We start from the raw sequence: 16,035 nt of genomic DNA on the forward strand, positions 1-16,035 counted from the left end.
GAGCCCTGAAGCCCCAGCAAGGATCAGAGGAACAATGACAGGTGGAGGAACCCTCTAATGTAATCACTGGAAAAACCTAATCAGAGAAAATTAGAGCACCCTGAGCCTGTTTCCTATGACAATCCAAGGGGAGGATGAGACCACTGTCCTTGGTGTGAAATGCACCAAGATGGGTCAACAGGGAAATTCTTTGATGAAAAAACTTTGCAAATGAAAGGAAGTGATTGCCTACAGCAGCACAGGAATCTATGGGATGTATGAAAAAGCAGATTTTGGGACTGTGTGAACCTTATTATGGGATTTGCAAAGAGGATAGTGGGAATGTCTAAAGATTGTTTAGTGGAAGGAGCAAAGATGGGAAAAGGGAGCAATCAAGGTGGATTGAAAAGGTGTAAGTGTGGAAAGAACATGAGAGAATAGAGGAAGAAGGGGTCAGTTCTGTATAAAGGTGTCTGGCCAGTAGTCTGACTAACTGAGCTACGTGCTTGAGGACCTCTCTATTAATATTAAATCTGGTTTCTGACTGCCTTTTGTGTGGGTGTGCTCTCTGCTCTGCACTATGAGGACAGAGAGTGCGAGGAAAGGGCTGTGCCCAGCAGCAGCAGTCCTCAGGGGCTTGTGGACTCTGGTGCCATCAGCTGGAGCAGGACAGAAGCCCTGGGGGCTGCTCCTACATAGACTGAGGGCCTGGGGCCAGCAGCAGCTGCACTGACCCGTGTATTGTGTGCACTGTATTGCACTGGCAGACTCCAATCTGATCACTGGAGAGAAGGAACAGGACTGGGTCACCTGGGCTCTTTGTGTGCACCTGAGAGCTGGCTGTGCAGGTAAGGGCAGGTAAGGGCAGTGCCTCCTCTCTGTACTGACCTGGCTGGGCTGGGCAGATGTGTGGGATGTGCTCCCTGTCACATCCTTCTCAGACAGACAGCATTTCTGAATGCTTCAGAAAGCCACAACCTGGTGCAATACCTGTGACTGTGGGACAGCAACTACATGTCCTGTTATCTGACCAACAGGACAAATACTGTCACTGTGACATCTTTGGAGAAGTCTCCCAAATTAATCAGTGAGTGTTCCATCTGCATACATACCTTTATGTTTAACTTGAAAGTACCAGATCAGTGTCATTCAATGCACTAAGTAACAATCATTACCAGTGAGTATCCTGCTCCCTGATGAGACAAGCCACAGATTGCTTGTTCTCTCCAGCTTTAAACCAAGGCAAGTTCCTTTCCAAGTATTTTGGATAACTTTATTTCAATGTTCTTCTTGTTTAAATTCAACTCTGATGCAGAATGCATTCATTAAAAAAAAAAAAAAAAGAAAGAAAAGAAATCTTACCTCCAAGCTGTAGAGATATTTGAAACTGGTTTTTTGATTGGCTGCCTTTTCCACAGCTTGAGCTAATTTTACTGCTCCTTTACCACCAGCTGACCAGTGATGGCAGGGTACAGCATCAAATGCTCCAGACTCCTTTGCAATCTTACACACCAGATCAACCTCAGCTGGAGAGTCAGTTCTGCCAACCAAACAGTCCTCTCTCATTATTTTGTTTAATTAGTTCTCTGTTACAACCTTACAAAATTACCCTTATTTTACCATCAGCAGTGGTAAAGTAGATGTATATATAGAAATTGTGCCATATACATAATGCATTTATGTACAGCATATGTATTTACATGTTTCAAGAAAATTTTGTAATCATTATAGCTAATTAATATGGAAGATTATCAGCTCTGTAATAGTATATACTTTTTTTGATGGTTTTAGAACATTAGGAACAAGCTAAAAACTTAAATATCATTATATTCATGATGAAAAAAGGAAATTCTTTAATAGCTTCTTTGTTCATGCCAAATTGAATAATTTAAAAACCATGAAAAGTGAGGAATTTGAACAAGAGTAATGAAAGAACAGACTTACTTGAAGACGTTCAGAGCAACCACAACAGGAACTCCAAAGAGCTGAGTAATTTGAATCTGTTTCTGTAGATTACAGCAGCCATCAGCTACCAGCTGGAGGTTCTGTGCAATTAAATTAAAATTAATGGAAATGGTAAGATACATAAAGTCTTCTCCAGCCAAAGAAATTTCCATAAATTTAAGTGAACATAAACAATGATCAGCATTGTTTATGTTGCAGGCAAGTGAAATTCTTCCAGACAAAAGTATTCTGGCACTTATTAATTCTCATTCCAATTGATAAGCATCAGATATATTTAAGTAACTAAGCAGTGTCCAAAATTTGTGCATGAACCCATTGCTCTCTTCTGAGACACAGGAAGATGGTGCAGCTGATGAATGGTTGCTTGTCATTATTGTGAAAGGGATTTTGCTGTTTGCAAAGTTTACAAACAGGCTGCAGTAGCAGGGCTGGGTTTGACATAGAGATGTGTCAGGTGCAGAGTTCATGTATGCACATCCATAGACTACCCCAAGCACATTGCTGGATTTCCTTATTTACTCTTTTACCTCACACTTGGTAGGCCTTGTCTCAGTTGTAACAAAACACATATCCTTAGCTTCACACAAGCAGAAGATCAGAACTTGTCTGGAGTGAAGTGACGAAGAAAACAAACCAGCAGAATTCACTCTTTGTTTGAAGAGTGACATCCCACCCCAAATGTGAAGCATAAATATATAAACCTTGTTTTATAATTGTCAGGTTATGCTACCATTAATTTCAGGGAGTGTCCCTGACCCCTACACCATGCTGCTCTTGTGCTTCTATAAATGCCTGCACATTGATCAGTCTGAAAACTTAATGGCCCTGGAAAAACTATTGAAAAAAGATTATTTTTCAGTTATTTCAGTTTGTTATTACAATCCATCACACAGTCACATACACCATACACCTGGGAGGGGTAACACAAAGGGGCTGAGGGAGGATGAGGTGGTTTTAGTTGTTGGCAATGCCCATTAGAGATGTTCACTGAATGTCAGCTTTAGAGCAGGCTATTGTCAAACCTGAGGCTGCACACTGTCCAGCCAGAGCAAGGAGAAGTTCTGATTTTCTGTACACCATATTATTTTGTTCCTTTAAACAAAACCCTCTTTAAAGTTTTATAACAGTTCCTCTTACCTCTTCTGTGTATTCTTTCTTCAAGGGGGCACCAGCAGTTACCTGGGATCAGGTAATAATAAACAAGCAAAGTCATCACAGATTGATACTTGTCATAACCCTAAAGGGTCTGAAATGCAATTTTGCTGCCTTTCTGTACTGCCAGTTAACCCATACCAGTGCTCACAGCATCACAGCCTGACTGCAGCTTGTGTTTTATTCCCACACAAACATTAGCAACACCTCCTATTGTATTTGGGTAGCAGGACACAGGTAGTGCCTCAGCAATTAGCTGCAAAAGACTACAAGGGGAGGCAGCTGGATCTCATTCTGCATGTTGTTACAGCACACCAGCAGTGCAAAGACAATAGGCAGCAATTTCCAGCAGCTGAAGAAATAACAGCAACACAGAAGAACATCATCTTTGATGTTCTTTAATTACTGCCCATGGCAAGGAACTGCATGCAAGTAATTGGTTGGAAAGCACAAAGGTAGACATGCAAAGTGCATCACAGGGGTACTGGGACACTGTGCTGAGTCTCCAAGGAGCACATAACATCAGTCCCAGGCACCAGACTTACTTTTGTCTCTAGCATTAGTCCTTTTTATAGTTAACCTTCCAGTAAAAGTATCTGGTACTCTACATGCCTCAGTGATGAATGCATCACATTTGTAAACAAATGAAACCTTTAAACTTCTAAGGACACAAGTGAGACAGAAATAGAGACAGTTATTAAGACATATTTAAGTCCTATTTTTGCTAGATTGAGTGATAACACATGTGAAAATATACTTGCTTTGATAGAGATGGAGAAATATAATTCAAAATAAAGAAAACATGCATCAGAAATGATACTAAAATGATAAAAAATTATATCATTACATCAGCCTGAAAGACTGAAAAGGGTAGCTCAGCTTTAACTCTTAGAGAAGATTAGCTGTAAGGGAAACCATGCCTTCTAAAATTTTGTGGCTGTGGAAACAGCTCTGGTATTTTCCCCCAGTGTGACTGTTTCCCTGGCAGCATCACTCTCCAGCGTTCTTCTGCTGGGCAGATGAAAGTGCTCCTAGGAGTTAAGTGTCCCTCTGCTTGGCTAGCACAGTCTGATCTGACTGCACATTCGGGGAGCATTTCTACAAACAGCAATCTTTAAAATCTCTTTGTGGCTTAGACAGCAAAAAATTATACACTGGAGACTCTTGGTACACCCAGAAAACACGTGCAAAATTTCATCAGTTACCTCAGCATCCCCAAGGGAATTAATCTGAGCAACATAAAAGGACATAAGGAGTACCCATTACTGAAGTGAAAGAAATATCAAAACCTTGACTAACAATGTTCTCTACTTCCACTCACATACTGCAACTCGAACTTGTCTCATTCCTCCTCGGCTGTCAAATTTCCCAGCCTGTGACAACTTCAGTGCACTTACAAATGCTGTTTCAAAAGGCAGGGAAAAGAGTATCTATCTCTTACTGCCTTTTTTTTTAATGCAATAACTTTGCCTTCCTCTGCAAGATATAGTACTTCTTCAGAGCTCTTTTGTCCCTCATCTTTCATTTGTGGCTTAATTTTAGAGACAGCATTAACTTTCTTGATAACATCTATACAATGAAAAATATCAGAAGGGTTATCTAAATACTGCCCCATAGACTACCCCAAATATTTCTTAAATCAAGGTATTTTACTTATTTCAAATATTAGCAACAATTTGATTTTTCCAAGAAAGGTGCAAAAACTTACATTTGGCCCACCTCCATGCATCTTCAAAGCCCTCACTGTAGCAACAAGTACAACCACACTGGGAACCAAGCCAGACGCTCTGCATTTGATGTTGAAGAATTTCTCCATCCCAATGTCAGCACCAAAGCCAGCTTCAGTAACTGTTAAACATTAAAAAAACAAAACAAAACCACACATTAAACATGCTTTTGGTTAAACACTGGGGGATATTTCTACTTCAGCATACACTGCACTTAAATACACACCAGTACTCAGTTTTCAATGAACTTTTAAATAGAGGTCTATTTACATTACTGAGTCTGATTAAAAACCAATTCTCAACTCAGAAATAAATTCTCTTATTCTTATATGTACAATATGCCATCAAAGGTAGTTCCATGGGGGGGAAAACCAAGCAATCTAAATTAGTTTGAATCAAAGTATTTAAAAAAATACATAGTCCTCTAAAATCACTGTTTTGGTGCAATTATGTGTAAAAATATTGCAAATTGTCAGATATAAGACTTTCCTATATTATTCCTCCTCCTTTGATTTCACTAAAGATGTGCCTTCATCACCATTAATGGACCTGAATTTTCCTAGGTTTGCAGAACTTCTGGTGATCTCTTGCTTTTATTGAGAGGATGTTTAGTTATAAACACAAACCAGCAGTTACAGCCACATCTCAGTGTTGAATATGATGTTAAATAAGTAATTTGATAATGGGATTTTGCACCAAAGAAGTCAGACATGAATGTAACATGACTCAAGAGAAAAATCTGTGCAGAATTAGGACACACCTGTCAAAGTATGTTTAGTGGACCTACAAATAAAGAGAAGATAATCTGTATTAAAGGACACTAGTCTCTTGAGCGTCAATTTGTTCTGATTTGTCAAATAGAAATTATTTTAATTGCTTCTTTTAAAATCCAAGTAATTTCTTTATATGAGACAAAGACAAGCACAGAGCAAATAAAAAAAAATTAGGGATTAGATCTCCTGTTGGCTGAAAATTTACTGATGCAACGATTTCCCACCAGAACACAATTAAGAGCTGGGCTCAGTGCACACTTCTTAAAGATGTGAAGGGACTTTCAGGCAGACAAGTCAGGGCAGGAAAACAGCTTACTCCAGAGGCTTCTGGACCTGACTCCATGCAGGACTGGTAATATGTTCTCATAGCCCAAATCAACTTGCAAAAACTTGTAAATTCCCTTCTCTTTCCCTCTTGACAGCAGTTTTGTCTCTCATACTGAGGAGGGGAAGGGACCACAAATGGTGACTGAACATTTCAAAATTGGCAACCTGCAGCAGAGTCAAAGAGGAGGACATACAGATCTGCTCTGTTGCTGTGGCAGAAAGCATCGCACTGTTGGCAGCCGATGCACTTTAGGAAGTCCCAGCATTTGTCCTAACCCCACTGGTCCTGTTCCACCTCTTCTTCAGTTTGCACAGGCTGAAACAATTGCCTGGATCTGCTCTAGGGAGGAAATGGCTGCTGGGGCTGGGAGAGGAAGCAAGTAGTAGCAAACAAGGGGGAGGGCCTGCTGGGGGGAGCAGGGACCTCTTGAAATAGTAACATGGCAAGTGTCATGATTAACATTCTCCTCAATCACTGTAATAACTATATCATCTTTTTCTAAATAGCCCTGAGAAAAACAGACACACCAAACATGGGAAAAAAAAAAAAAAAAGATGTTTACACAAATGCAGTAATTCATAGGAGCAAAGCTAATGCCAGGATAAGTCCCATTAAAAGCAGAGCCAGGGATCACATTTCTGCTTTCCAGTAACCCTCATTCTTCTTCTCCAGTCTCTTATGTGGCATAGGGTGATTAATGGGAACCCTGAATTAGGAATATATAACCACGATCAATCTTTAATATAAACAACAGATAAACTACCAAGTGCTTGAGAGGGTGGGAAAATAATTTGTCTCTTACAGAGATTGCCAGCACATATACATAGCAGTCTCCTAACATTTCCAAACAAAATTTCCAGGGAGTTAATCCATTGCATGCCAAGCCTTTTCAAGGGTCAGCTTCCCTCTGAGAAAGGGGGGACTGCAAGTCTGCCTTTCAGTGGGAGAAAAGCAGAGATGTCAGCCTTCCACAGCAACTGCTCGCACAGCAAGCCACCCTTCGGGCAGTCCAGGCAGCCAGGGCCGTGCGCTTTCCATATTCTTTGCAATCTTCCCTTTGATACAGAGGATAAAATTCACTTTTGCATAAAGAACCCAAATACTGTGTCAGAGTTCACCAGAGTGAGTGCTACAACATGGAGACCGGGATTTTTTCATTGGAAGTGAAGGAAAGGGAGACAGACGCCAGTGCTTTCTCCAGAGTGCGGAAGGAAACAGGATGTAGTAGAAAAGCTGCCTGGATGAAAGTTGCAACTCCATTTTATTTCCTCCAAGGAATATTAAGAAGATAGAATAACATGCCAAGCTATTATATTTTAAAATCTTTGTGCTGAAACACTTAATAGAATTACTTTCGGATTGTTTCCTGCTTTCAAATGAAAGCGTCAATGAAAAACACAGACTACGAATGGGAAGTTTCAAACTACTCTACACTTAATGATCATGAGATAAACCAGCTAATCACTTTAAATGTAACAACAGAAATTGAAAGTAGCACGTGGTGAGCTAATCACTTTACATGTAACAACAGAAAATTAAAGTACTACACAGGTCCATTTATTTTGACAATAATTTCTCATTCATAGTTTGTCATAGAAGAGAATTACAGGTGAAACATAAATTTTGGGCAACAAACATCTACTTCAGTAGCTGTGGCCTGCTGTAGTTCAGCTGAAGAAAAGTTTATGACACTAGCACTGCTACTGCCTATACATTTTTGCCCAGTTTCAGTTTCCCCCTTCCCAGATGCCTGTTTATCCCATGCCCTGCCAAGCAACCATTTCCCAGCTCCATGAATCACAGCTACCCAGGCTGCTGACCTGAAACCAGGTAGGGGGTTTGCAATAGGTACCAGCATGGTGTTAATTGCTTGTTTTGATTTCCAGGCCACAAACACAGTTCCAATGCAGTTTTAATGAAAGTAAAGAGGTAAATGATTTACCTTCAGCAAGCTCACAGAAAACACACAGGAATTTGCACTTCCAGGCTGAGAACACAACTCCGTGGCAAACGTATACTAGATCAGTGTTATTACAGTCCCAGGCCTTGTTTTGCCTTCTGAATCCCCTCCTTGCACTGACCAGACTCAATGATGAGCTGGACAAGTGCTAAAGCATTATCTTCTGGGTGCAACTTTCAGTCAGTACAGTTCTCTGGACTCTCACTGTGTCTTCATATAAAGTGCAAAACTTAAAAGTGCAAACCTGTTGTTTGATTTTGTGCTTGAGTTTTAGAGCCTAAGCATCATAAAGAACATTGGAATGAGAATTAAAAATTAAAATATCATGTATCAGCAGCGCTGTTAGGAACACAGGAACTGTGTTTGTGGCCTGGAAATCAAAGCGAATCAAAGTATCAGCACTACCATTGCATTACTGTTGAGAGGGGGCTATAGGTCAAACCTAGCAATTAATTTACATATATATCAGAATAAACTGCATCAAAATGGTCAAATAAGGTCAAATAATTTATTCTCATAAAGTATCCACGAGTGTGACCAAAAGCAGCTCATTCTTACATATCTGGGTAACTGTGGATCTTAGGTCAAAAAGCCAGCAGGCAAAACACAACACACAATTGCTACAGGTCTTTCTAGAGATCATTAATGTGACATTCACTTCACCCACTCTTGCTACCAAAATCATCAGTAAAACATAGTTTTCTTTCAGAGCAATAACCCAAAAGATCAAAATTAGTTAAGTGGAAAATGGGGAAGGAGAAGCCCATAGGGGTGAAATTGGGCAATAGAGAGAAGTCTGTTGGGTGGTGCAAAGTCAGAACAAACTCTCTTCACTGGAGTCTTTAATTCTATTTCAGGGTTCAGGCAAATGAACAAATCACTCTCACGGTTTTGTTTCTTGTTTATAATTATCACAACCTCCTTTATGTAATTACTGCCTTATCAAGGACATCTGGGAATCACCTACATGTGACATTAGCTTAAATAGACAGTGTCATGTGTTAAGCAGCTAATCAGACTTCACCATCATTCTTAATACAAAATCTAATTTTTCTCCATCTAAAAATACATCTATCTTCATAAAGCTGCATAAAGTGGTTCCACATTACGCTTACATTGATATAGTGTTTAAAAGCCTTACAGAAAGTGATGTTTGGAATATTTTTCAAAAAGCTATTTCACCCACAATTGAACTTGATGCTTATTGAGGGTAATTTCTAGTGAAAGTATCTTTTGCCTAGTCAGCCCTTTGTATCAACAAATCAATGTCAAAATAAAGCATTTGTACCATAAAGGGCCAAGTCAGATGCACACACATGAGGAAAAGTTGAGGACGAGTTGTGAGCCTGGATTCCTGAACAATGTAAAAGGAAATGGAAACTCTGAGCTGCAAGTTGCCATTTACTCCCCACATGTAAACATATCTGTTCTTGTGCAGCTGTCTGCTGGTAAACTCAGGAAAGGAAGAGTTCAAAGTCACAGAAGCACATGAACTGTGAACCTGGAGCAGGAGATATGCTAGCTATAAAGTAACTGATATGTTCTTTTTAAAGTGAAAAATATCAAGGTGTGCTATCGCCAAAATAAACCAGGATGATCAGTGATTTCTCTAACAGGATATTGTATTTTTGTTAGTATAGCTAGGGATGAATAACCAGATGTTTGCCCATTCTGACTCTAGAAATTATTTGATGTGAACTTCCATTATTATGACTGATTTTGGAATGTAACAAATACTTTCTTCTCCCCCTCCCCACCCACCCCCCCCCCAACAGAGGGAGTTTTCCGGTTCATTTTTCTTTCTGCGCATTCTCAGATGTCATGGAACACAGGAACTCACTGCTACCACTGCTGAACACAAAGTCCAGCACAAAACTACACATGAATATGTCAAGCCTGAACATTTTCCATGCCATGAAGAAAATATTTTCCACTGCTTGTTAAAATTTTATGTTGTTGTTGTGAAGTCTAGAAAAAAGGTAATAGGAAAAATATTTACCCCTAAGTTTCAGACCATAAGCTAATTGGACGTAATCTGTACTTTCCATCTTTTGCTAAAGAAAGATGCCAGGGCAGTATTTGCCCTGCTGACATCAGGGCACTGGAGGTTTCTGATTGTTGACACCCAATCCATGCTTTTGGCTGAACCAGCAGATATGGCAATTCATTCTGCCTTCCTTCAAAGGACACTTATTATCTCCTTTGGCTGAGCCTCAGGCCTCGGCTAACAGTCACTGCCTGCTGGCAGCAAGGGCTGCACAGGAAACTTGGCTCCCAGGAATACACTTAATTTAAGTGCTGGTTCCCTTGGGACTCCATAACAAGCTGTTTCAATCTTTTCCTCAGAAACATTTATTTTTCCATAAGAAAGTAATTTTACCATTGAAATGCAGAGCAGCTTTAAATAAGAAACTAAAGGTTACCTCATAACCTCTCACAGTTACTCACTTTTAATATCATTTGCTGTTAATTTTCCAAGAGCATCCTATACATTAAACAAAAGAATATTCACAATGATTCATACAGATCATTCCCAGACTATATACAAAAAAGAAGTACAGAAAATTCATTTATTTACTCCAAGCCAGACAGGTGAAGAAAACTTTTACATCTCAATCCTCTGACAATTAAGGATACAATTCCTTTTTGTGGGTGTTAAAGGCCTGTTTATGTATGTATGCTGCAGATGTTGGACTTTAAATTCAGGGTGGGAATCAAACTGAAAACTCCAGGAGCTGGCAGGAGTAGCACTGTGAGACAGAAAGCATGCTCTGCACATCTCCACAGCTCTGCTTGCCTCCCTGTCTTGAAAATATGCAGAAGCGCAACTGCAGTCATTCCTGCCTCCAAACCACCAATTTAGGGCATGGTTTTACACCGTGGCTGAACCAAATGAGTACCTTGACTTGCTGAAAGGGTAATTCTTGCTCATTCTTAAGTCTTCTGCCTTTTTCTCCTGCTCTGTCCCTGCTGCTCAGACTTTTTGGCATCCATTTAATTGGAAGGTGAACTGTTGCAAATTTGCTAAACAGAAAGCAAAAACATACAAAAACACACACACACACACAAAGTTGCCAGTTTTTCCACTGGGCTATATTTGAATTAGTTGAAGTAAGACCAGACAAATATCTGAACATGTTCAAACAAGCAGCAGAAGCAAGGGAAGGAAGGAAGATACATTTCAGCAGTGGAAAACTTAATTCTTCCCTAGCCACCTTGTCAAACCATATTCCGATACTTTGAATGTAAATTTGACATTTTCTTGCAGCTCACTATAGTAATGAGCTCATTATTTAAATTTATTACTAGAGATTAAAAACAGAAGATGTCTTACAAGTCACAAATTATTCAGTCTAATAGAAACTAAGTGAGCTGAATGTGGCTTCATGAGCTACACATTTCTTTGAATCGCTCTGCTAAGCCTGCTGGGTTTTACAGTCACTTTCTCTTAATTTCTGTGTTCTATAGCCATGAAAAGATATGTAACTCTTAGGCTAAGTGTCATGAACTGCAATGCATAGCTGAATACACTAACCAAATATACACAGTCCCCCTCCTCTTCTGTAACCTCCTTCTGTTACAACATTAACCAGAAAAATTCAAACAAAAGAACTGGGAATTTCAGGTTGCATCCTTTCACCATTCATAGCACGTTTTCTTTGAGGTAACAGAGTAACATTTGCTCATAAGACAGATGACCACGTTTGGAGCACAATTAATGGCACAGGAATAAGGCAATTACATTACATACTTTAAAGATCACCATGGTCTTTGGCAAAAGAATTATTAGTCTTCTGGTAATTACAAAATTAAAACCTCACCACCTCTCTATTTAGAGTTGTGTGGAAGGAATAATTAACAGCAGCACTGATGGCTCTTCATTTAAGGCCATTCTTTTACAATTCTGCAAGGAGTACATTAACTTATGGTACACACAGTGTTTCCCTAAGGGCTTAAAATAAATTTCATCACACTTAAACCATGTTACTCAATACATATCTCACTACCAGACTTTCATTTACTTCCACTTTTAAAAGATCCAGCTGGCTGAAGCACCTTTCATCAGAGTGAAACTGCTTTCTGTTGAGCTCTCAGGTTTTGGGTCCTTCTACACTCTCCTTAAAAAAGCTACTGAAAATGGACTTGCAACATGCTTTGAGAATTCGTGTTACAAGCATCTGGAAAACACTAACTTCAAGGGGCAGGCAGAGAGCCTGAAAATTTCTTTTCTGGAAAAGTTCTAAACATTTCATCAAATGGTCATGAAGCAAAGCATGCTTTAGCACCTATATTGTAGTGAGTTGGCTTTTTTTTAAAGAAAATAAGGGATGCAAAGAACCCTCTTCTTGAGACAAACCACCATTTCAGCACATGCCCTGGAAGAAATACTTTCTGAAGGGCAGCAGAAACACAACTGGGCAATGAGTGATGATACAGGTCGTGATGAGGAACACAGAATTTTTGCAGCCAAACAAGCAGCCATTAGAACCTCTCAAAACTCTGAGACAAAATCCATTTCAGCAGCATCTCCCACCGCATGATGGGCTGTGGGTGCCAGGAAATCCCTCTGCCAGGCGCCCTCGCCCTCATCACAGAACAAAAGCATCTGTGCACAGACAGCGCAGGAGCGGCGGCAGCGGCGAGTGCCACACAACAAAGGACCGCTGAATCGCGATGATCAATGCTGCTGTCACTGGCGCAGTCACCCGGGGCACGGCAGGCACAGAGTCATCCATCACTGCCCTGAGAGCCCACCCCACAGGGCACACAGCCACTCGCCCCGGGCAGGACCCCCCGATTGGGCACACTTGGAGAAGCATTCTGCGCTCCGCCCTTACACAATCCGGGGAGCACTTATCACACACTATGATAATCATTTTGCCTGTCTTTTCTGCGTACCCATGTAGTGCATCCCTCTCCCAGAAGGACAAACAGGTTCTGGTGTTATTTCACCCCACTTAAATCTTTACTAGGAGACAGAATGCCTTCCTCACATGATTGGCCTAGGAGAGGACACCGACAACACTCTTGACAGCACAACTACATCTTTTAGAAATTCATGGGAAAGGGCATCTCCTGTTATGCATCCCCAGGAAGAAGAGTATTATTCCCCTGCATGAGCAGTTTGTCTTGATGTAAAAATGGCCTAGCGAAACATCTGACACAGAGGCTGTAAATTACTCTACAAGACCACCCCAAGACCTTTGCTGGAGAGTGGAAATTATTCTACAAAGAGTACAATATGTGTGTGTTAAGCACATACAAACTTTAAGATATCAATAAACCGAAAGATGTTTCATAGAGACAGAGAACACCAGGTACTGTTCGTAGTATTTTAGGAGACAGGAAATAATGCCTAGTGGTGAGAACGTGCAGCATAAGCCACAGGAGAGCAGAAGAGGGTAAAAGAAGCAAGCAGGTAAACCCCATGGTGCTGCACAGACTTCATGCAATAGCCACATACATGGAGAAATGTAGCAGAAGCAACTTCAGAAATCATGAAAGCTCTCCAGTACTTTTTGCAGGTAGGCGTTAGTTTGGTTGCAATCACCTGCATTTTAAAAATAATATATACAAAACTGGTATTTGAACCTCTACTCAAAGTGTAAGATTGATGATCTGTGTCAAACTTATTAATTTATATTTGCTGTTTTCCCTATAATTTTTGGATAAGGAAAAAAACCTCAACTGGTTCAAACTGCTGTTGAAAATAATTGTGTCTGCTAAATGATATGATGCCATGTGTAATTTATCTTACAGAAAGAATTACAAGCTGAGGAGAGAGACAGTACTAAGGTCACACACCAACAAATCTCATCTTCCTACATTGAATTCCCAATTTAAAAAATGCAGTCAAAATCAAAATCAAACCAAACCATAATTCTGCTGGTTTACATGACAAATCCTTGCAACCGCTCACAGCTAAATCAATTCTTTAATGCCTATGGTGAATTTATCCACTTAACCACAATCCATGTAATCAGGGCAACAGAATTGCCATTGCAAACTACCCATTACCATTTCTGAAATATTTCTACATTATTAGTTGTGCCTCCTTACTACAGATTATAAATTATTAATTTTTTTTTCAATTCCTCTTCATAATTGCCCATCATCTTGTCATCTTAGCTACTCTATCATCCTTTAGCCCTCCCCCACATTTTTGTGCCTTCTTGCTCCTGGTGCAGTGAAGACCCCCAAAACGTACACTGAATTCCTAATGGGCTTCTGGGCAGGCTGAACCTGCAACCCTTGATTTATGAAGCTGTTACTCAGTCCCTTGGGAGCTCTGTTTGAGATGCTGTAGATGGAGGCAGCACAAAGATACCGTGTCCTCATGCATGCAAAATATCTGCTTGTCCCTGAAGCTTCATTCCCACTCAGGGCTCGCAGCCAGTGCCAAGCTGAAAATATTTTAGAGGCATGTCCCTTATTCCTGCAGGTAGCAAAGCTGAAGAGCTTGAGACTGTCAGCTTCAATAAAGCTGTCAGCATAGAAAGCCAGCAATAAAGGGACCAAAAAATAGGCCCACCATGTAAAAGACAGGTAGGCCACCCAAAATTTAAAAAAGGTTGTAACCTACATTTTCTCTTATTGTAGCAATCTAACCTGTTTCCTCAATCAAATCAAATTAATTAAACAGCAGCTTTATAAAACTGCAAAAATTAAATTACAAGGTCAGAGCATTAAACTGACCCTGAGATACCATTCTGGATATTAATCGTTTCTTTTAATGCATTATTTTATAGAACCAGACAGCAGCATTTGAACACTTTCAAATATTGTCAGCAGCCGACCTTCAAAAGCACCTTGGCTCTTTGCCAAAACACCACTCTTCCCATCAACAAATCATACTGGCCATACATAACCTAGCATTATTTGCAATCTAATTAACATGTTTAAAAATGGTTTAGAAACAAATTTACATCCCTAGACATGAATTCTTGAACTTTTCTTTAAAGCTAATCCAATTAGATGATAAAATCAGATATGTAAACAAACATACTTTCTGTTCTCAAAGAGAAATAACTATTTTTTGGTAATTATTTTCTGTTAAAATACCCAGCATACAATAAAACATACAGTTTGTTGCCTGAAAACTAAAAAATCCCAACAAAACAGCAATTTAAAGTTAGTATATTTTCAGAGAAATCACAGTGTTTTTCTTTTATATTGTATTACCATAGGGTACTTAATTTCTGAGGAAAAATCAAAACATCTGCAAATAAAAATATTTGGAGCCTTTAGCATCTGCACTTTTCTTCCAGGAACATCTAAAGACATAATCTTAACCTTTTCCCCAAACCACATTATTTTAATTGGGCTCACAGAGAGGGCAGCACAGGATGAAAAGAAAACATATCAGAGTTCTGATCCTGAATAAGAAAACGTAGCTTTAAATAATGGTTTTTGAAACCCCTGTTAACAGAGCTCTCAGTGGGCCTGAGCTTATTGAATACTAGAGGAAAACAGAAAATCAACTCTGCAAAATGCAAATTTGTACTAGATGCTATGAAAACTTTGCCTACTATAATTACTGTAATCAGAAATGGAAATACATATATTTATGTCCTTTTCACATTCCATGTTTGTATTGACTTCTCCGGAGCCTTGATGAATTAAGTCACCCGTTCCAAAAGCAAACATGCAAAATAAATAAACAAACATTGCTCCTTCAATACGTGTACATTATTAACAACTTTAATTATAAAAGCTCTCAGAAAACAAAACACTTCTGCCTGCAGATTCAGAATGAGTCAGAAAATAAAAAGTAAACACTGGTTTCTCCAACATGATGTAAATATCTGAAGAAAACGAATTCTTACACAAGTTGTGCATAAAAAGAACACTAGGTTTCAGGATCAAAAGGTCAGTAAACCAACCAAACAAAAATCTAATAAAGAGCTAGCATTTTCAACTGATATTAAAAATAAACCATCCACTAAAATTAAAATTCAGCCTTTGAAATGGGACTTGAACTCTTTATGCATACTCTGCCCTGCTGACCCTTGCTAAAGGGCGTAAGTCAATATGAAATACTCACAAATGGAGAGAGGATGATGGATTTTCTGCCAAATAACCCTAAGCAAAAGTAACGCTGTTAGCTGGGGAGCCTGCTTTTATTTCCTTTGCCAAGTGATGAATTAAGAG

At 39.6% G+C, this 16,035-nt stretch overlaps 1 protein-coding gene across 1 annotated transcript in view; it reads right to left on the reverse strand.

Annotated features, from left to right (window-relative positions):
• Positions 1–16,035, reverse strand: part of MTHFD1L (methylenetetrahydrofolate dehydrogenase (NADP+ dependent) 1 like) — a 141,633-nt gene that overhangs the window by 58,271 nt on the left and 67,327 nt on the right. Inside the window, exons 20-23 of the mRNA XM_058020302.1 lie at positions 4,805–4,944; positions 3,082–3,123; positions 1,924–2,024; positions 1,342–1,519 (exon numbers count right to left, since the gene is read on the reverse strand). Coding sequence (XP_057876285.1) covers positions 1,342–1,519; positions 1,924–2,024; positions 3,082–3,123; positions 4,805–4,944 — 461 coding nt within the window. The remainder of the gene's footprint in view (positions 1–1,341; positions 1,520–1,923; positions 2,025–3,081; positions 3,124–4,804; positions 4,945–16,035) is intronic.

Source organism: Melospiza georgiana, chromosome 3 (genome assembly GCF_028018845.1).
Source record: "Melospiza georgiana isolate bMelGeo1 chromosome 3, bMelGeo1.pri, whole genome shotgun sequence".
In the NCBI taxonomy this organism is placed as follows: Eukaryota; Metazoa; Chordata; class Aves; order Passeriformes; family Passerellidae; genus Melospiza; species Melospiza georgiana.